Below are 22,783 nucleotides of genomic sequence, written 5' to 3'. Positions count from 1 at the left end.
GTGAGTATGCGCTTGTGTGCACTGAGTTATACGTATTGCACGTTAACCATTCATACTCTAATATAGTTACGTATTACGACGAGTTGGAATTTGCCCGTTTACCTGGGCAGGTAAAACATGAGTATGTTAGAAGAAGGCTATCTGGGGACTGGACGTACTGTACTGAAGGTCGCTTGTTAGATAGCCCTCCGTGTACATGTATGTATTTTGGTGACAAGCTGGGGGCGACAGACCTTCGTGCGGTGATTTGCGTTTATAATACACGGTACATGCAGCCCCAGCAGTTATATTCACCGTACACTGTGTTTGTAGGGTGGCGGCACAGTAGCCAGTAATTTGCCTAAACAGACACAGTGTATTCATGTCCTCAGAGGCTACTTGACAACTAATACCAATCGGACAGCTGGTTTATCAGAATCTTACATAATCTAATGCCAAAATATACAAGATGAAATACTTTTTATACTATGGCACTTAATAAATATAACATTTGTTATCATTTACGTGTGTAAAATGCACACACACACACACACCTGTTGGTTTGTTGAAATATTCCAGCTAAATCATGTATATGGCGGCGGTCTGTAAATGTCGAGTCTGGACCAGACAATCCAATGATCAGCAGCATGAGCATCGATCGTGAAGGGATACGTTGTGTGTCAACCAAGTCAGCGAGCCTGACCACCCGGCCGGCCGGCCTACCTACCTACCATATAGCTGGAATATTGCTGAGGACTAAAATCACTCTCTCACTCACTCACTTACGACAAGCATGGGTTGCCGAATATCTTTAGACCATTTCAAACGCGGATGTGTCTCGGGTCAAACCGCACACACTTGTAACTCCACTACATTGTAAATCACACAAGCACCTATAAAATGTTGACGCTCTACTCCTGTGACAACAATATGAGTAGAAAACCCAAAGCAACTACAAGTAATAACATCATTGGTGGGTGCGAAATGCAAGGGAAACACGTACGACATGATAATAAACATAGGTAATACAACACTTTATTCAACAGTGGAACATACCACAGTTTGATGGGAAAGAAGAAGTCAGATGTTGCATACCACCCAAACATCTATTTTGCAACCATGAAATCGATTGCAGAGCCTTGTTATCAGAACTAAGCTAATACCACTCACTGCTCTCACCGGGCCTCTCACCGGGCCTGTCACAGCTGGCATCGCGGCATCCCCGCCCCTCCTTCCCACCCCCGCGGTGTGTGTTGACACCTAATGGTGGTGCACCTCATAATGAAGGTGCAGATTACTGGTGTGTGAACTGCCTAGACTGGAACTCGGTCCGTTCATGTCTAAATATCCATAGCGTATACAGGCAACTGTCCCCATTTTGAGCACCACACCCAACACAATTGTCATGATTACATCTTACAAGGCGTGGGTGAAAGAACAGCATAAATCCTATTCACAACACCGGTGCAGGTGTTTACAACTAGTGAAAAAGCACATATGTAGAATGACAGTGTACGTGTCTTGTGTGCACACTTTCTATTATATCGACCCTGTGCTCAGGCAGAAGGGTGTCATTTGAAGAAATCATTTACATACTATCCACAAAGAAACAACAGCGCTACTGGGGTGATAAAATTCATGTTATTGTATTCCTATGGAGAGAGCGACAGCCAGGTTTAACTGTTCAGCCAGCACAGCATGACAGGTGGGATCCTTGCCGTGGTCCCAGAGCGGGCAGGCACACCTGTATTCATTGTCAACCTCCTCTCTGCTGAGGGCGACTGTCGTTGACATCGCGGTGCCTGTTATGTTCTGTATGGAGGAAGGTCGGCAAACCTGTCTGTTCACAACCGTTTCTCACACAGCACTAGGATCCAACCTGGTACCCCGAGCCAAAGCTAACAAGCACCACGACTGGTACAACATCTGGTTGACAAAATGTACAATATGGCGGATCCGACTCAAGCTAACATCAGCATCGGTAAGTCCCCATGACGTCTTGAGTAGGTCCCTTCACGATGGATGGCGACGCCAACCAGGTAGGTGCACTTGCACTGCTGTAGCACCAATACGTGTCACTAACGCTTTAGCCCCCTACAGTGTATTGATTCTGCCAATGATTGTACCTAGGTTTACCCATAGCATATTGTTACAATAACTCGCGTTTTGCATACATACGCGCAGTCATGTTGACTGAGACAATATGTCTCTCATTTTCCTTGCCTCAGATCTAGAATGAACTTTCCTGAAGACAAATAATATTGGTCATCATAGTTTGGGAATGAAACAAATCAGAACTGATGTATCATTAAAGTGAGTGGGCTTCAAACTGATTCTGAATACCCAAATAAATCTACACGCGCAGTAAATCAGTTTCCATTACGCGTGGCATCAGCCCTGTTATGTATTTGATTTCTTGTCATGTTTTAGATGATAAAACATTTTAGGAATCGACCCCGTTTACGACAGTAAATACTTATTGTTGGTATAGAAGTATCGATTACAATGATGTTATTTCAGCCTGATCACGGCTTTGATAAATATACCAGTACCTCCATCACTACACCCGCCAGTCGGTCACATCCCCGTTACCACGCTGTATAACGTACACGGCTGACATGGGAATCCCACCTGGTCTCAAGTCAACAGCGATTTCCTCTAACATTAACACCTGGATAGTTTTCAGTTTTCCTGAAATTGTATTCCGCATGTGAATAATGTATTTACCTTCGAATCGATACAGCTATATAATGTTGAATCACGAATCTATACGCTGGCCATATGGTTGTCTTGCAGTCGGTATACTGCTCCATGTTTCTGAGGCTTCGTTGTAACAAAATATTGTCAGTACAAATATATAGTTAACGTACTTTCTTTCTAAAATGTGTACACATCGGGCGTGTACAGTGGTCACTTTGACCTCGCGCAGGTTTTCACCATACCAAGACCTTGTTTTCTGCTCGCCCAAGCATAACCTGCAGTTTCACACTTTAATGACCTTACATGTCGCTTCCGGGTATAAGTGCGGTTGTCGAGACGGAGTTGAGATAGAGTTGAGATTGAGTTGAGATTGAGAGGAATTAAGCCAAACTTCTGAAAAGGTATATTTTGTTGGCATGCAATTTATCTCCCTCTTTTTGTTAAACATTCTTACCGAATAATATTACTGAACACGTATACATAATATTTAGGAAAAAAATGCGCCCACAAGTGTCAGGTCCTGGAGCTATGTGGCGTGACGTAAGATGACACCAGCGTTCCCTCAATCTGTGGGTGATATGCTGGATGAGTACACCTGTATATATATGGCATATGTTTCACTCGCGTGACGTGTACAGTATTCACCTGGGCTGCACAGCTCGTCCGGTCAAATCATTACAGTAAATGTGATGTTTGTCCTGTCAACTAGAATACACGGGAGCCATACCTGAGCTAACACAAGAGCCATGTTGCAGCACAAGTACATGGTAAGTCACTTTGTGTCACCAGCCTGACGGAGCCTCATATAAGGCGTAAGATCTGCGAGGGCTAAGCCTCATACAAGGCGTAAGAGATGTAGGATCTCCCTGAGTATGACATGAAACACGATGTACGGTCTGTCTGTGTATGACATAGTACACGATGTAGGATCTGCCTGAGTATGACATGAAACACGATGTACGATCTGCCTGTGTATGACATAGTACACGATGTAGGATCTGCCTGAGTATGACATAGTACACGATGTAGGATCTGCCTGTGTATGACATAGTACACGATGTAGGATCTGCCTGAGTATGACATAGTACACGATGTACGATCTGCCTGTGTATGACATAGTACACGATGTAGGATCTGCCTGTGTATGACATAGTACACGATGTAGGATCTGCCTGAGTATGACATAGTACACGATGTAGGATCTGCCTGTGTATGACATAGTACACGATGTAGGATCTGCCTGTGTATGACATAGTACACGATGTAGGATCTGCCTGTGTATGACATAGTACACGATGTACGATGTGCCTGTGTATGACATAGTACACGATGTAGGATCTGCCTGTGTATGACATAGTACACGATGTAGGATCTGCCTGTGTATGACATAGTACACGATGTACGATGTGCCTGTGTATGACATAGTACACGATGTACGATCTGCCTGTGTATGACGTATAACAACTGGCTGAGCGAAGCCTCATTCAGACTTATAATCCTTCTCACCTTAGCCTCGTACAGGTTGTTGGGTCTTAGTTTCTTACAGCATGTAGATAAGTATAGCATCGTAGAGACTGTAGGATGTGCGTGTGTTCTGTCTTGTACAAGCTGTATCAACTGTTTGGTTTTCCTCGTACAGGTTGTATTAACTGGCTGAGCCAAGCTTGACGTACACACTGTAGTAACTTCTGAGTCTAACCAAATACAGGCTTCCTCAGCTTAGCCAGGAGCATGGTGCATTCATCTGCTTAACATTAGAAATGGGCCTTTGAAACGCGTAGCAAACGGGGTAGCTTAATACAGAATGGAATACGTCTGTTATAGTCCGTTTGGCTCAAAATCGGACCGATGAATTGCAGTCTAACTCGAAAACTACTAAACATATAATACTCAATGAAACACTGATCATAATCAAAACATCAGACCAACTCTGTGACATTTTTGCAGAATTTATGTCCTAAAAATAAAAAACGTTGTTTAACAAACGATCATTAACATTTTGACACAGTTCCTTATTTGTTACGAGGGAGGATTGCAAAGAGAGGAACAGCCAGGTGTACCCGGAGCACGTGCACATGTGCCGACAAAGTTATTGAATCATTTACGTAGAGGGTAATGTCCGAGTAACTCTCCATTCCTTAAAAGTAATGGAGCCGAGGCCCCGGAGGGGCCGAGGCACACTATTTTTAAGGAATGGAAAGTTACGAGGATATTACCCTGCTTAAATTACATTCAAAGAACTGGGGATATTTCTGTTATCAAAATTAAATGTCAAAATGACAAAATGAAAGCCTTAATTTGAAACTGGTACACATCGCTCCATTCCCGAAAAGTAATGGAGCGAGCAAACAATGGAATGACGTCACAAATGTAATTTAACTGTGCTGTGCTGTGCTGTCTCCATCCTTTTTCGCACACCTGGCTGTTCCTCTCTTTGCACCCCTCCCTCGTAACAAATAGTGAACTATGTCTTGATTATGATCAGTGATTCCTTGAGTATTATATGTTTAGTAGTTTTCGAGTTAAGACTGCAATTCATCGGTCCGATTTTGAGCCAAACGGACAACAGTCTACTGCAACGGCTACACAGTAAACACGCTGTTGGCAGCCGTATACTGTCACAAGCAGTGGATATCCACTGGTAGAAGCCGTATACTGTCACAAGCAGAGGATATCCACTGGTAGAAGTCGTATACTGTCACAAGCAGTGGATAGCCACTGGTAGAAGTCGTATACTGTCACAAGCAGTGGATATCCACTGGTAGAAGTCGTATACTGTCACAAGCAGTGGATAACCACTGGTAGAAGTCGTATACTGTCACAAGCAGTGGATATCCACTGGTAGAAGTCGTATCATAGCAAGAACACTAGTACAATACCATATGGTAGAGGTTGTGAATACAATATAGTGGTGGATGATTGGATATCTATAATACGAAAATACACCAACTCCCGATAAAGTCAGATAGGTAATCTCAAAAGGGATTTTATGTATTATTCACGGACCAAATTAACTGTTTTCAACAAACCTATCCCCTCGTTACATTACCGATAATTACACTTACTACCAGGTGTGAGCCGGGAGTCGACACATCTGTTCACTGAGGTAAGTTATGTATTGATTATACCTATAACTTGACGGGAACAATCAGTGACTGTTTTGTATCATAAATTGATTGTACGAGTGGTTCTGTTGTAAGCTGGTCCAGTGAACTCTCTTGAACTGTGTGGATGTAGCCGGTTACAGCTGTGTACGACAACCAATGATCCCACACTTCTCGGGGCGATATGACAAGTCACCAGCTCCATTGATCCATTCATGCTCTGTGTTCATATTCAGTGACCAGCTGCTGGAGATTACCAATGATCCAAATGCATTACAAAATTTAATGATAAAAGTCCAAATCAGTATTTTTAATGGTTATTCTTTGATCTCAAGAACTGACAACAGTACCTGAGGTGAGGTAAGGTGAGGTGAGGTGAAATGGTGTTTAACGTCGTACTTAAGAATATTTCGTTCATATGACCAAGTGTATGCGCGTTTATGTGTGGCTGCTTGTACTGGCCCAGACTTAAACCCAGTTACGACTCCGGTTTTCTAAGTGCTGGTTAACTGAGATACCATGTCGCAGTGAAGCATGAATACCCCACTCGGACACATTATACTGACTCCGAGCCGACCAGTCCTTGTTGTTCCCATTAATGCCGAGCGCCATGAAGGGACCAACAAGTACCATATTTTAACATCTTTTGGTATGACGCGGCCGGGGATCAAACCCGCGACCTTCCGCTCTCCTGGTGGACGCTCTAACCACAACACCACGGAGGCGGTTTCCAGTACCTAAGAACTCAAAGAAAAATATCAAAGAATACCTCTCACACATATCTCTGTGTGCAGTTAAGTGCGGCTAAATGGTGCATTAGGTTATCGCACACTACAGTCATTGGGGCTGGCAGGGTGATCCTCTACCCGAAGTGATCATTATGATACAGGTACCCGATATGGGCGTTGTTGATATCACCCCGACAGGTGTGCGACAGGGCCGCATATTGAGCTTGTTGCTTTATTCTTTATTAATACTTGCTAAATGATGCAGTATCCGATGGAAACACAGCAATCAACTGTTTTACATTATTGAAGTTCAATACTGTTACATTATTGAAGTTCAATACTGTTATTGCCCTGAATATCCAGCTAGTTACACATGGCATCGTTGAACTGCAAACGCTGTATGAAACTGAAAACATATTATGAGTGAGTGAGTGAGTTTAGTTTTACGCCGCTTTTAGCAATATTCCAGCAATATCACGGCGAGGAACACCAGAAATGGGCTTCACACATTGTACCCATGTGGGGAATCGAACTCGGGTCTTCGACGTGACGAGCGAACGCTTTAACCACTAGGCTACCCCACCTCCCAAAAACATTATGAGTAATACATTTCTTATTGATTTGCTTAGGTATAGGCATATCTGATTTGGCCACTTCAGTTAAACGTCCCTTTATGGACATAAACATATATTTCAGTTGTTTAATCTATTCTTCTTTATTGAAATGGATCAACAGTCCGGAGCATACCTTAGCCTGCAACACCGTCTATATTGTAAGCTTCAGTCCTTGCTTCAGACATACACATGGTATATTTGACCGAACTTTGCCTCGGCAGTATTAAAGCTATCTGGCGGCGGTCTGTGAATAATCGAGTCCGAACCAGACAACCCTGTGATTAACAACATGAGGATAGATCGATCTATGCAATTGGGATACGATGACATGTGTCAACTAAGTCAGCGAGGGCTCCCAATTGCGCAGATCGATGCTCATGCTCTTGATCACTGGATTATCTGGTCCAGACTCGATTATTTACAGACCGCCGCCATATAGCTGGAATATTGCTGAGTGCGGCGTAAAACTAAACTCACTCACTCACTAAGTCAGCGAGTCTGACCACCCGATCCCGTTAGTCACCAGTTCTCACCCGGATCTTCACGGGCACCGAAATTCGATCTGTGAGGTACTGTTACTGCTTCAGCGGTACACATGACGTCACATACTATTATCCATATTTCGGAGTGTGATGTACGGTTACTGCACCAGCGGTACAGGTGACGTGACGTACTATTAACCATACTTTAGAGCGCGAGGTATTGTTACTGCATCAGCGGTGCACGTGACGTGACGTACTATGAACCATACTTCGGAGCGTGAGGTGTTGTTACTGCACCAGCGGTGCACGTGACGTGACGTACTATTAACCATACTTCAGAGCGTGATGTACGGTTACTGCATCAGCGGTGCACGTGACGTGACGTACTATTAACCATACTTCGGAGTGTGATGTACGGTTACTGCATCAGCGGTGCACGTGACGTGACGTACTATTAACCATACTTCGGAGTGTGATGTACGGTTACTGCTTCAGCGGTGCACGTGACGTGACGTACTATTAACCATACTTCGGAGCGTGATGTACGGTTACTGCATCAGCGGTGCACGTGACGTGACGTACTATTAACCATACTTCGGAGCGTGATGTACGGTTACTGCATCAGCGGTGCACGTGACGTGACGTACTATGAACCATACTTCGGAGCGTGATGTACGGTTACTGCATCAGCGGTGCACGTGACGTGACGTACTATTAACCATACTTCGGAGCGTGATGTACGGTTACTGCATCAGCGGTGCACGTGACGTGACGTACTATTAACCATACTTCGGAGCGTGATGTACGATTACTGCTTCAGCGGTGCACGTGACGTGACGTACTATTAACCATACTTCGGAGCGTGATGTACGGTTACTACATCAGCGGTACACGTGACGTGACGTACTATTAACCATACTTCGGAGTGTGATGTACGGTTACTGCATCAGCGGTACACGTGACGTACTATTATCCATACTTCGCAGCGTAGGGTACGGTTACTGCTTCTGCGGTACACGTGACGTGACGCACCATCATTCCTACTTCGGAGCGGTAGGTACAGTTATAACCCCCTTATAAATGTGTGACGTAGCCACCGTGACCAGGAAACAGGGATCACTCAACGCGGTATACGTATGACCAGCGACATGTCATTTAATGACAATGATGGTTCATGGGTGATGGCGGCCTATAACCATTGCCGATGGTGCCATCTATTTGAAGTTGCAGTATGTAGAACACCCGATTTTATTTACCTCTGTACCGATTGGTCAATGTGTAAATGACTTCCTATCACAGTACCATGATTATAGCATATACTGCTGTCTTCATATCATCTACTGTTACATGTATTTGATTTATGGATGTGAGGCACGAGGGTCATACACTGAACAGCACATGTGTCAGCACATGGCCATCCGTCTTGACTCGTGGCGACGAATCTAATGAACCCTCTCTCTATATATTAGCATATCTGAGACATACATCGTAATTCATCACCCCTCCTTGTCTGTCAACACAGCGAGCTATACACGGAGGAGGCCGGTGTGAACGTTGATGTCGGTCATCCACGCTCCAGTGACACTAGTGTATGTCAGCTGTAGCCATGGTGGTAGGCTGGTGTAGCGGAAGGTAAGGAGTATAGTCTGCTATAACACATGACACATCCAGCAGGTGATACCACCTGGCCAGATCACTGAGTAGTTCGGATGTACAAATTACACTTAGCGGAATACCTTACTGACGGAATCCATCAACTGTACAGTACCGCATGAGGACGCTCTGGCGGTAGTCGGTTGGCTGTTGGTTAATTCTTTCTTAATACATCCTAAGTGTAGTGTGCTTTCATGCCGAGTGAAGAAAAAATAATGACGAAAGATTCTTTCAGGATTATCGGATGACCTGCAATAACGCATTCCAAATACATTGTAAATGGTTTGTTATAACTATGATACGAAAGGCACACATGAAGATTCTGATATTCGGTTGTAACAAATCTCGAAAGAATAAGCTTATGATGTATGTTCAGCTACTGTCAGCCCATGTATACACGCTAGGATCGTGCACAAATGGTTGGACCAATGCTCTTATCAACAACCGCTGTTGCTGTGGCCTGTAATTGGTCTCTGATCTGCCCACTTAAATAGCATGTTGACTGTGGCATACAGTGTGGAGCATAGTTCCTCATACACATATATTCATTACACATCGTGTAATCACTGCAGAGCGCCTTCTTGCGACCTTTCAGTTGAATTCCATCAGCTCGTTTGTTTCCGCTTTTATTATAGGTCATGTATGGAACTTTTCAGAAATAATGTTTCTGTCATTTGTATGTAACCTTCTAGCTCCGTGAAGGGATAAATTAGGCCTGCCTCGACGACCTGATACCGAATGGTTGTGTATTTGGAGAATCAAGTCTGTTAACTCTGTCTGGGGTGACAGACGAGAGTGTTAATGTGTGATCACGTTACATCACGACCTTTACAATGACGTAGACTTGTGACAGATATTGTGAATGTATGGTGGTCTGTCCCCTTCTTACTGAATGGATCTGTCTTTTGTCTCTCCGTATGTCAAAGACTGTATCTGTCCAGCTGTCTCACCAAATGTCGCGTTGAATGTGTCCATCCGTATCTCATAGATGTGCAAGTTCAAACTTGGTTGATTAAAAACGTTTGATGTGGAATAATTATCAACTCAAGCATTTCCTTCTTTTATATCTTCCTATTTCATACTAACGATCCGTTAAAATTAAAATAGGCTTTCTAATAACATTTATGTTTGTACAACCAAGGGGCCTTACTAACGATAGTGCCAACACGTGGTGAAGTAGGTACAGGTCAAGATCTACAGGGCACAACACAACACATACATAATTTTGTATTCAGTGTTGACATTATCTGTATTCCAGCTACTTAAAATGGGTTTAAAATGTCACTTTAGCAACATCTAAGCTGTAGGCCAAACACACCATGCATCTCTCCCCCCGATTCTAAGCCGCGGTAAGCATATCTGTGTCCAGTATGTCAACGCCCTTTCTATTGAGATTCGTTTATCGCAGCTACTACATATATTCTTTTCCATCACACTGAATATAAGTGCATCAGTAAACATATTTTCTCTCCACCGTTGAACGTCAATTAACATTTGGCCCAATACATCCGTGTATGTTGCAGTCAGACGCCACAGGCTGTAACAGATGTAGTGCTGTAGGCAAGAATGGTAGCCGTACATCACGCACTGGCACAGTCACTTTGACTCGCACTGACAGTCAGAACATCACGCATCTACACCAGAACATCCAGAAAAGATCATCAGTGCCCCTTGCTTGTCTCTCAATTGGGCATCAGGGACAGAATAGATCATCAGTGCCTCTTGCTTGTCTCTCAATTGGGCATCAGGGACAGAATAGATCATCAGTGCCCCTTGCTTGTCTCTCATTTGGGCATCAGGGACAGAATAGATCATCAGTGCCCCTTGCTTGTCTCCACATTGGGCATCAGGGACAGAATAGATCATCAGTGCCTCTTGCTTGTCTCTCAGTTGGGTATCAGGGACAGAATAGATCATCAGTGCCCCTTGCTTGTCTCTCAATTGAGTATCAGGGACAGAATAGATCATCAGTGCCCCTTGTTTGTCTCTCAGTTGGGTATCAGGGACAGAATAGATCATCAGTGCCCCTTGCTTGTCTCTCAGTTGGGTATCAGGGACAGAATAGATCATCAGTGCCCCTTGTTTGTCTCTCAAATAGGCATCAGGGACAGAATAGATCATCAGTGCCCCTTGTTTGTCTCTCAAATGGGCATCAGGGACAGAATAGATCATCAGTGCCCCTTGCTTGTCTCTCAATTGAGTATCAGGGACAGAATAGATCATCAGTGCCCCTTGTTTGTCTCTCAGTTGGGTATCAGGGACAGAATAGATCATCAGTGCCCCTTGCTTGTCTCTCAGTTGGGTATCAGGGACAGAATAGATCATCAGTGCCCCTTGTTTGTCTCTCAGTTTGGTATCAGGGACAGAATAGATCATCAGTGCCCCTTGTTTGTCTCTCAAATAGGCATCAGGGACAGAATAGATCATCAGTGCCTCTTGCTTGTCTCTCAGTTTGGTATCAGGGACAGAACAGATCATCAGTGCCCCTTGCTTGTCTCTCAATTGAGTATCAGGGACAGAATAGATCATCAGTGCCTCTTGCTTGTCTCTCAAATAGCCATCAGGGACAGAATAGATCATCAGTGCCCCTTGTTTGTCTCTCAAATAGGCATCAGGGACAGAATAGATCATCAGTGCCCCTTGTTTGTCTCTCAAATAGGCATCAGGGACAGAATAGATCATCAGTGCCCCTTGTTTGTCTCTCAGTTGAGTATCAGGGACAGAATAGATCATCAGTGCCTCTTGCTTGTCTCTCAAATACGCATCAGGGACAGAATAGATCATCAGTGCCCCTTGTTTGTCTCTCAGTTTGGTATCAGGGACAGAATAGATCATCGGTGCCTCTTGCTTGTCTCTCAGTTGGGTATCAGGGACAGAATAGATCATCAGTACCCTTTGCTTGTCTCTCAATTGGGCATCAGGGACGGAATCGATCATCAGTGCCCCTTGCTTGTCTCTCAATTGAGTATCAGGGACAGAATAGATCATCAGTGCCCCTTGCTTGTCTCTCAAATAGGCATCAGGGACAGAATAGATCATCAGTGCCCCTTGTTTGTCTCTCAGTTGGGTATCAGGGACAGAATAGATCATCAGTGCCTCTTGCTTGTCTCTCAAATAGGCATCAGGGACAGAATAGATCATCAGTGCCCCTTGTTTGTCTCTCAAATAGGCATCAGGGACAGAATAGATCATCAGTGCCCCTTGTTTGTCTCTCAAATAGGCATCAGGGACAGAATAGATCATCAGTGCCCCTTGTTTGTCTCTCAGTTGAGTATCAGGGACAGAATAGATCATCAGTGCCTCTTGCTTGTCTCTCAAATACGCATCAGGGACAGAATAGATCATCAGTGCCCCTTGTTTGTCTCTCAGTTTGGTATCAGGGACAGAATAGATCATCGGTGCCCCTTGCTCGTCTCTCAAATGGGCATCAGGGACAGAATAGATCATCGGTGCCCCTTTGCTTGTCTCCACATTGGGCATCAGGTACAGAATAAGTCATCAGTGCCCCTTGTTTGTCTCCATCGTGGCCGGAGTAGGTTACCAGTATCAGAATAGGCCCCTGGCTGCATCTACCGAAGCTATGTCTGTATCAGCTATCGTGTTTAAGCGCGATATACAACTGATGTCATTGGTAGGGTTGTGGGTGTTGCTACAGAATGAAAGCTTAGATTACTGACTAAATATAACTAACTTTTTTAACATAAAATTGATTCAAAAATACATTGGACCGATTGTGTAGTACCTGAACGGTGTATTCCCATACTGCCATGTCCTCTGAAGCTAAAGCAAGTATCTTGTCGTCGTCACCATCATCAATGCAAAAGAATTGCTGTCCATCTTTTGTCTGAGTTGAACATCAGCTAGAGACTTGGGTAGGGTTTGTAGAACTTTGCTTCTGTGCCGGTAGAGGGAGGACTTTACACTCGAGAACGATCGTACAGCTGCCGAATGAATGTGACGTCCTTTTGTACACGCTGGCGCAGTCTGCTGAGGACTCGAATCTCATCTTCAGATTCCACTGGGACATTGTGCGGTGTTGTTGATTTCATGAAGTCTCCAGTTGTAGAACAGCGGCCTTTGCATTCAGAACGTACACACTTCCAATGTGTTGTGGTCTGCTGTCTGACGTTGAGGCGATATCGGTACCCTGCAAAGAAAACTTGCTGTCCTCCTGCTTGAGAAGTGATGAATTGATCGCGTTGAACATTTGCCATTGTGTGATGGATACAGTTGGTTCCCCTTCTAATATATTAGGAGTTTTATTAACTGAGAAGATGAGATCGTCTCTACAATTTAGTCCTTACCATGTTTTTCGACATAATCTGACAAGACAGACAAAGCCTGTAACAACATAGATAAAACAAGCCTACCCAACTTGATCAAATAGAATTAAGTTAATCCTGCTTTGGAGGTTACAATATAAGCATGCTAACTGCTTCCCAAAGCAAAGTAAAACAATATCATTGTACTTGTCTTGTAGTCTTTATTGGATGAGAAGACTCAAAACATACTATACACAGAAGTAGATGCACAGATATATACTAATATAATCCCCCTAATTATCCCTTACTCCAAACGAAGCACCCCTTCTTCATTGATACTCGGGCTGTTCCATTTTTCTAGAGGGCAAAAAAAAAATCTTTTCCCACGCTGCCTACACTGTTTTTGTTGGCAGTTTGGGATTTAGGCAGTTTGGAACAGTAGCAGTTTGGGACCTAACCACCTGAACATCTGCCGGTACGGTGTGTACGCCGCCATATACATTTGTTTGCTGAAGCATGTACTGTAATCTACAACATCATTGATTGTACATAATCTGTGTAATGTTTTTTGTTGTATTTATAAATTTGTCCTTATAAATAATTAACATTTATATCGGAACCGATGTAAACGGGGAGACAGATGTTACACGTCGTCCTCTGTATTGCAACACGTGTTCTAATGCAAGCAGAACATTCTTGTAGTACATCGTCTAGCCTCCACCATTGCGCCATGACACTCCGTGACAGATATAGACAGGCCGTAGAAACTCGGGAACCTCTCAATGTGAAGGTGATTAGTCGATCTAGAAATATGACTTTAATGTATTTGTTCATGACTGATCATCATTTACATATTTTCGCTTGTTTACTGAAAGAAAATGGAAAGAGGGATGGGGAGGTAGGTAGGCGACAAACAGAGACCAACGATTTATGTCATGTATTTCAGTTCACTTATGGGAGTATTGGAAATGTTTATCTGAAATCCTATTTCTGACGGGTGTCAATTGAACGCTTGCTGAAACGTTCTAGCGATATTGCATGAGGTTTTGTTGCTGTTCCAGAAACGATTGATGTCGATGGAGAAGAAGAAGGCGATTAGTCTTGCCACACTCGTGATACAGACAACGTGCCTCGTTCTAACAATACGCTACTCCCGCATTGCGCATGTTAGCGGGCCACGGTACCTGACGTCGACGGCCGTCATCCTCTCAGAGGTCATCAAATTACTGATATGTATCAGCATGTTGGTGTTTACAGGGGACTCGTAAGTTTACCTTTTCTCCGTATCCCACAGCACGATTGTTTGATGGAGGAGATTCAGCAGAGTTTGTAAATATCTACAAATCATAACGGCATTTTTAATTCAACAGAATACGAAGTGTTGTAGCAATAATAAATTAATTCGGAAATTCATTCTAATAAATTCAATATCAGTTCAAGTCGTTATCAGCGAATGTGCACTCTCGGTTTTTTTAAAACGTAATATAACTCTTTGCCTGACTTTCTCTCGCTTACAAGATGAGATAACGATATTTATGTTAAATATACCGAAAACGTCCAACCTTGTGTAGTTGCCAAGGGGTGTTTCTCAATATGAAACGCACAAATTCAACCTAGTAATCGGTACACGTACAGTACAGGTACAGGTACAGAACTATATTAGAAAATCAGTAAATAAATTATATTCAAACACAGTTTTCGGTTTACTATCACCGTGTCATCAGCAATAGGTAACTCACCCTAAACCATATTCCAGTTGATTTACTAATGTTCAGAAAGTGTTCCTGTCGAATATATTGAAATAGGCCTCTCCGTTCTCGAATCCATAACAGTCTTGGGTGCTGGCTTGAATTCAGTGTTTACAGAAAGGTATCACAACTAGGCAAGTAATAAATACACAAGTCACGCCGAAGAGAACTCCGAAACGCCCTGTTTAGAAACTGTCACATGCTAAAACCTTATCGAACGATTCTGTTCCCACTTACAAGGGCGGTAGATCTAAAATCCACGCACTACCTCAGCCATGCCTCGACCTTTGCAGTGGATGTCCCAGACAACTGCTGCATACATGCCATACTGTCACATGACTATACATCTGATACATGCACCTGTCCTCCAGATCTCTGTCCACCAGCAGCGTGAGGGAGCAGGTTGTCGAGACCGCCCGTCTGGCCGTGCCGGCGGGGCTGTACACCCTGCAGAACAACCTGCAGTTCGTGGCCGTGTCCAACCTGGACGCCGCAACCTTCCAGGTGACCTACCAGCTGAAGATCCTAACAACAGCCATGTTCTCAGTCATGTTCCTCAAACGGCAGTTGGCCAATCTGAAGTGGGCATCGTTGGTGCTGTTGACTGTAGGCGTAGCTCTGGTGCAGGTTAGTAGTCCCGGACATTTCGTCACTTCTTCTTCCTGTGTTCCAATAGATATATACTACAGTTTTCTGATTATAACACAACGTACTACTAGTTATCATAACTGAATTTCGCAGGTGTCGTTAAGGAAGTCTGATTTCTCCTGTCAACTAATTTCACAATGTTATGATACTTTGAACTATGTGCAATGTCCATACTTTGCCTGTCATTATAATATCTTCATCTTGATCTTGATCTTGAAGTTGTTTCTCCTGAACCACATGCTGGTTTGAGCTGAGACTAACGGAGAGGAGCTATTGGCCATTACGGAATGTATGCTTCTTCAAAGAATGAGATGTTGTTAGTATCAGAAATTGTTAACCGTATTAGAACGAAAGTAGCAAAGAGCTGAAACTATTATTGGTGGTTCCCTGAAACGTTCACTCTCGAGCTTGTTTCATTTATTACCTTTGTTCTATTTCCATGGAAACCTTATGAAAAAAGCTGATTTATGCCAACAGTCCTCCAATTTATGCCAATTTAGTCATTTGGAGAAATCAGAAATACGTTTAAAATGACAGATTTCCCTCGTATGTATATTTATAGTCGATTCTGTGACTGTGACACCTTCTTCTGGCAGCTGCCGGTGACCCGCAGTTGTCATGGTGACGGGTGTGTCAATACCATAGACACGATGGGAAGTGCTTCCTGGGTGACGGGCCTGTCAGCTGTGATTGCTATGTGTCTCAGTAGTGGCTTTGCTGGTGTCTACTTCGAGAAGGTGCTGAAGTCGTCCCAACAGTCGCTCTGGATCCGGAACGTTCAGTTAGGTAATATCATCGGTATCAAACTGAAGTTCAACAACAATTTAATAACTTGATCTGTTTGATTGGCATTTAGAAGTTGGTGACTAATAAGAAAGTAAGAAAGTTTATGGATAACAACTTCTTTATTATATATGATGCGACGTTTCGGTATGGATTCTTATACCGTTGTCAAGCAAGAGTGAAGTACTACAGCACAGAACAGACTTATATACATGAACAGGGATTAAGTAATAACAACATGTAGGACTGAATGAGGGGGATTAACAATAACAACAAGGCACGGTGGCAATAATGTAGTGACAATAGGAAGCCAATGGTGGTGGAGGTAAAAAACAAAATATACATGCTGATGAGATTAATAAACAATGATGGCTGAGGTGCTCTAATCTGTTGTTTTTATGAGATCATTGTATGCAGAAGGGCTGAGATATCCCTGGTCTCTGTTGATTGAGGGCTTGTGTCTCCAGTTTGAACTGCTTCTGCAAGTTTCCTTTTAATGAAGTCCTGGTGGTTTTTGGATAATATCTCCACATTGTCCCAAATTATGTTGTGATTGGGGCAGTTGATGATGTGGTCTGATATTGCTGATTTTCTATCAGATTTAGTGGTAGATGATAAGTGTTCTTTGATTCTAATATTTATGGGCCGGGAGGTTTCGCCTACATAGGCCTCGCCACAGTCACAGTTGATTTTATAGACAACACCTTTGGGTTGATGTTGTCGTTTAGAGGTGTTCCTGCCATTCGCTTTCAGTAGGGTTTTTAGTGGTGTAGAGCTGGTAAAGTAGGTTTCGATGCCTGCTTCTCGCTTGAGGAGACGGCTGATGTGGTGTGGTCGATAAAATTATCAGCACCACACTCCACCCAACAAGAAAACCGGCCTCCAACAAACCTGAACCAGCACCTATTCGTATCTCCTTCCCCTTCATAGGGAAAACCTCTCACCACATCAGCCGTCTCCTCAAGCGAGAAGCAGGCATCGAAACCTACTTTACCAGCTCTACACCACTAAAACCCTTCTGAAAGCGAATGGCAGGAACACCTCTAAACGACAACATCAACCCAAAGGTGTTGTCTATAAAATCAACTGTGACTGTGGCGAGGCCTATGCAGGCGAAACCTCCCGGCCCATAAATATTAGAATCAAAGAACACTTATCATCTACCACTAAATCTGATAGTAAATCAGCAATATCAGACCACATCATCAACTGCCCCAATCACAACATAATTTGGGACAATGTGGAGATATTATCCAAAAACCACCAGGACTTCACCAAAGGAAACTTGCAGAAGCAGTTCAAATCCGGAGACACAAGCCCTCAATCAACAGAGACCAGGGATATCTCAGCCCTTCTGCATACAATGATCTCATAAAAACAACAGATTAGAGCACCTCAGCCATCATTGTTAATTAATCTCATCAGCATGTATATTTTGTTTTTTTACCTCCACCACCATTGGCTTCCTATTGTCACTACATTATTGCCACCGTGCCTTGTTGTTATTGTTAATCCCCCTCATTCAGTCCTACATGTTGTTATTACTTAATCCCTGTTCATGTATATAAGTCTGTTCTGTGCTGTAGTACTTCACTCTTGCTTGACAACGGTATAAGAATCCATACCGAAACGTCGCATCATATATAATAAAGAAGTTGTTATCCATAAACTTTCTTACTTTCTTAATTTAATAACTTGTCTTTGGTTAAAATGATTTCAGACACAGAGTACCTTTAAATGTATTACTTCAGGTAAATGTTCTATCGTGATATGTACGTTTTGCAGCTGTATCCGGGATTATATTTGGTGTCCTGTGTGCCGCATACTCCGACACAGAGGCAATTCTCCAAGACGGGTTCTTCCAAGGCTACAATGTACTCACGTGGCTGATAGTCATACAGCAGGTGCGTGACGACAATGTATGACCATAGTATACCTAGACCACTCTTATATGTCATATATCAACACATTCATAGTGATGGAAGAGGTCACGTCAACTTCATGAAGGCTAGATGGTTCACTGACGACAATGGGATGCACTGTTTAAGTGGTCTATGCTATAGTGTTAGATATTTACAGTCTGTACAGAGTGCACGGGTGGCCCAGTGGGGTGAGGTGCCGTGGAGTGAGGAGGTTCGCGCCTTTACTATTTATGACCCCTGGTCTGTCAGCATCAGTCGCTGCACGTCCCAGGTTGATCTGACACACAATGGTATGACTGAAACACTGGTCAAAGGTGTACCAAACAATTCATATTCACAAGTAAAAACACCATCAAGATGTGTCCACCTCGCAGTTATACTCCTATAACTTTCTATTGACCCTCAAAATCAGAATAAACACTACCGACATCATATATCTACTTGCTTGATGCCGTGTGTTTGGCCATGTGTTACACCACTAGTTTGTTTGGAGCCACGGAACTGACGTTGTTGTTACAGGCGGCGCTGGGGCTAGTGGTGTCGCTGGTCATCAAGTACGCCGACAACATCCTGAAGGGCTTCGCCTCAGCCCTCTCCATCGTCCTCTCCTGTCTCGTCTCCTACCTCATCCTCGGGGACCTCACCATCAACTTGTAAGTATCGTCACCGTCCTCTGCACTCAGGGGAGGGAGGGTTCTAGTTAGCATAGCTCCCCAGTAATATCGTGGGTCCTTGATCACACTATCAAACATTGCATTGATTGGTATAGCTCGCCGTCATTTATGGGAAATATTGCACAAAAATAGCTCTCTTTCACACACACACACACACACGCACGCACGCACGCACGCACACACATACACTGAATCCCCAACATATAATATAAACAATGATGTTGAAGTATATCAAGATCTCTAGGACGTTCTAACAGCCAACTGACGGTCATTTAGATGTGTCGGTAATATGTCAGTTCTACAAGTAATGTTGAACTATAATGTATTCATACACACCATTAAGTTATTCAGTAAATATACCATTAGCAATAAGATAGGTACCCATGGTAATCATCTACACAGTCCTGGTAAGACAAACATTCGTCTCAGTGTTGATACTAACTCTCCGTCTTTCTCATCTCTAGTTTATTCCTCCTCGGGGCGGCAACTGTGATAGCGGCCACCTTCCTCTACAGTTCCGACCCCCGTCAGCAACAGAACGGTCACTCAAAATCGGATATGGTATAGAAATGGATCAGCCAGTCAAGGTGTTGTATCACTGACAGTTACTTCCGAATGAGGAACCGATGGACATCCGTGTTTTATCAACGATGGTGCTAGCCTCGAAGGCCATGTTACATCGACATTCTTTACACTCACGAAGAGGACTGCTACCTATGCTGGAACATCGCCAGCAAGCCTACAGACATTTCTAGTCAAACTCAGTCAAATTGCACTGTCGGGGAAGGTTAACGCCAAATGAAGGATGTTCATTCTCCAAATATCCGCTGCATTCCAAAGTCCAAAGAATTGGCCAAAGAGACACTTGAACTAAACAAATGTACATAGGACTCTGTACATTGTTTATGATTTGGTTATCACCAGTATGACTGATAGTGAAGGTAAGTGTGTTTGGTGGGCACTGTATATCTAGTTTGTGGTGACTGTCATAGGTTGAATGACGCAACAAGATCATGCTGCCTCACATACTATCAAGGTCAACACTTGTAACATCATGAAATTGTAGTGAATTGAACACTATGTAAGACTGTATAAGGCCATGAATCCCAGAAGAGCACCATGGAACACCATGGACCTCGACAAAACACTATGTAACACTGTGGATCCTAGCTGACCACTACAGAACATCATGGACCGAGATGGACCACTATGGGCCCGATGGACCACTAAGGAACACCTTGAAACAGTTGACCAAGACAATTGACAAATGAAGTGGCTTAGCGAAAGGGCTTCACAACAAATACATTATTTTAAGGTGATGGCGCACTTAGTTGGGCCACACCTCATCTGGCAAAGAAGAAAGATACATAACTCATTTAAAACAAATCAGTAATCTGATCCCTAGTATTCCATCTGTTTTGGAGAATTTGACACCTGGGAAGAGAACATATCAAAATATTTATCACTTCTGTCGGTTCACAATTTCTTAATTTCACTGAACCCAAACCATCTGAAGAACCAACAAACAGTTTGTGGTGGCCATGGTTGTATTGTATTGTGGAATTGTAATGTATGTATGCTATATGGTGGGCGCAGGGAGTACAGTGAATGTGAATGCCAGCTTCTTATATATCATTGTTGTGTCTACCAGTGTCTTTCATGGTATTGGTATCTATAAACTGAAACTACAGGAACAAAGGCAAGCATGTGAAGGTGGTGTATCCGCAGTGATGACCTGTAAGTGGCAATGGTCTCCTTCAGCTTCATTGCTATGTGTTCCTGGTGTTAATCCCATGACTATTCTGTTTTAAGTTTTCATATTCCACATATAATAAATAACACATGGGAATATATATATATATTTATTTGAAGGGGTCTTTCCAGTTTTAATAATACAATTTAATCCAAAGATGAGATAAGTTCCTACCTCAATAGTCTAATGTGAGACTGACAGCAACAACAATTCCAGTTACAATTTTATCCTGTTTGATATTATTAGACTGAAAACAATTTGGAATGTAGGAAGTTTTGAAAATAGCTCTCACAGACCCACACACCTTGTAAACGTTCCCGTCCATTTGCATTGTTATGTATCTCATTCAACTATATTTATTGTCATGATGTGTCAAATCTATACTGTCAGTATATTACATTAATTATACTATCCTAAATAAACCTGTTATCATTATAATAAAGAATGTTTGTTACTTAATACATTTATACATGCACATGTACATCTCTCATCAGAAAAATATCCCTTTCTTGGGAGATTTACACAAACACATTCGAAGTTAGACAAATCATAACCTTCGTTTGATAAAGCAACAAATCAAACATTTCAAACTATGCAGAACTGTCAGGATGTCAAACTATGCAGAGCTGTCAGGATGTCAAACTAGAGAGAGCTGTCAGGATGTCAAACTAGAGAGAGCTGTCAGGATGTCAAACTAGAGAGAGCTGTCAGGATGTCAAACTAGAGAGAGCTGTCAGGATGTCAAACTAGAGAGAGCTGTCAGGATGTCAAACTAGAGAGAGCTGTCAGGATGTCAAACTAGAGAGAGCTGTCACATGATAAAACTGGGAGGAGACATCATGTACTCGACATGCTGCAATATCGCTCGACATAAAGGCAGAGTTCACTTTGGGAAGGTTGTGACACGATACATTGGGGATAAACCTCACCAAGTACAGTACACATTTTAGTACTTCTTGGGTTGAGCCCCATCAGGATTATAACCCATACTCTGAGAGTAAGGCATAAATTGCCAGCACACCAGTCCACACATCCATGGTGGCCCCACACAGTCCGATGACAGGTATCCTAGATCAGATCCAGTGTTAAAGGATGCACGGATGGCCACAACAGGTCTAGATTGGTAACTTTGGATATGATCGATAAAATATATATTACATACATAATACACATTCATTATTACACAGATTGAGATTGAGTGCAGGAGTGTGAAAATGTACAGTTATTACCTGACGGACAAAATCAGACATAATATACAACTATGGTGACGAGTTATCAGTGTCGGAAGTTCCGCAAAGACCACAATTCATGACACATTTAGGGATAACAACTTCTTTATTCCTTATAGAAGAATAAAGAAGTTGTTATCCATAAATCATGTCATGTATTCATGTTTGTCCAACTTCTAAATGCCTTTCAAAAACTTCAAAGACCACAATCTCTCTCTCTCTCTGCCTCTCTCCCTGTGCAGATTAATGTGTTACACAGATCCATTATGCATGTTCCAGACTACACAACAAACGTCACCTCAGCTTCAGATACACTTTATTCATAATGGCATATGTTACATGATGGAAGAAATATATACAACCTGCATATCACTCGTTTCAGAAGACTGACAAAAACATACAAAAGTATAAAACAGCTTAAAACATAATGACACCACACAGTTGTTCATGCACACATGATGAGACCAAACAAATGTTAGGTCTTGGTCTAGTCATGACCACAAC

At 42.9% G+C, this 22,783-nt stretch overlaps 1 protein-coding gene across 4 annotated transcripts; it reads left to right on the top strand.

Moving 5' to 3' along the window:
- Positions 1–1,638: 1,638 nt before the first annotated feature.
- Positions 1,639–21,488, top strand: LOC124272819 (UDP-N-acetylglucosamine transporter-like). 4 transcript variants are annotated; one of them, XM_046708039.1, is made up of 8 exons: positions 1,943–1,960; positions 3,389–3,446; positions 14,584–14,786; positions 15,642–15,897; positions 16,515–16,704; positions 18,487–18,605; positions 19,143–19,276; positions 19,762–21,488. In XM_046708039.1, the coding sequence occupies exons 2-8, from the start codon at positions 3,426–3,428 to the stop codon at positions 19,862–19,864; spliced, it is 1,026 nt and encodes a 341-aa protein (XP_046563995.1). In that variant the 5' UTR covers positions 1,943–1,960; positions 3,389–3,425; the 3' UTR covers positions 19,865–21,488. The 4 variants fall into 4 exon arrangements, with proteins under 4 accessions (XP_046563991.1, XP_046563995.1, XP_046563993.1 ...); XM_046708035.1 differs by lacking the exon at positions 3,389–3,446 and having other exon boundaries at positions 1,639–1,960; XM_046708037.1 differs by lacking the exon at positions 1,943–1,960 and having other exon boundaries at positions 3,244–3,446.
- Positions 21,489–22,783: the final 1,295 nt, after the last annotated feature.

The sequence above is a fragment of the Haliotis rubra genome, unplaced genomic scaffold (genome assembly GCF_003918875.1).
Source record: "Haliotis rubra isolate DU_JTF1 unplaced genomic scaffold, ASM391887v1 Scf173, whole genome shotgun sequence".
NCBI classification, from domain to species: Eukaryota; Metazoa; Mollusca; class Gastropoda; order Lepetellida; family Haliotidae; genus Haliotis; species Haliotis rubra.
Note: the sequence above shows the minus strand (reverse complement) of the source record. Positions and strands in the feature narration are given on the sequence as shown.

What these genes read in the sequence shown, in the direction of transcription:
- LOC124272819 (XM_046708035.1), top strand. Translation starts at nt 1,787, where the DNA reads ATGTTCTGTATGGAGGAAGGTCGGCAAACCTGTCTGTTCACAACCGTT. An exon ending in TTGGTGTTTACAGGGGACTC is followed by an intron (nt 14,787 to 15,641) that starts GTAAGTTTACCT and finishes CCTGTCCTCCAG; the next exon opens with ATCTCTGTCCACCAGCAGCG. An exon ending in TAGGCGTAGCTCTGGTGCAG is followed by an intron (nt 15,898 to 16,514) that starts GTTAGTAGTCCC and finishes TTCTTCTGGCAG; the next exon opens with CTGCCGGTGACCCGCAGTTG.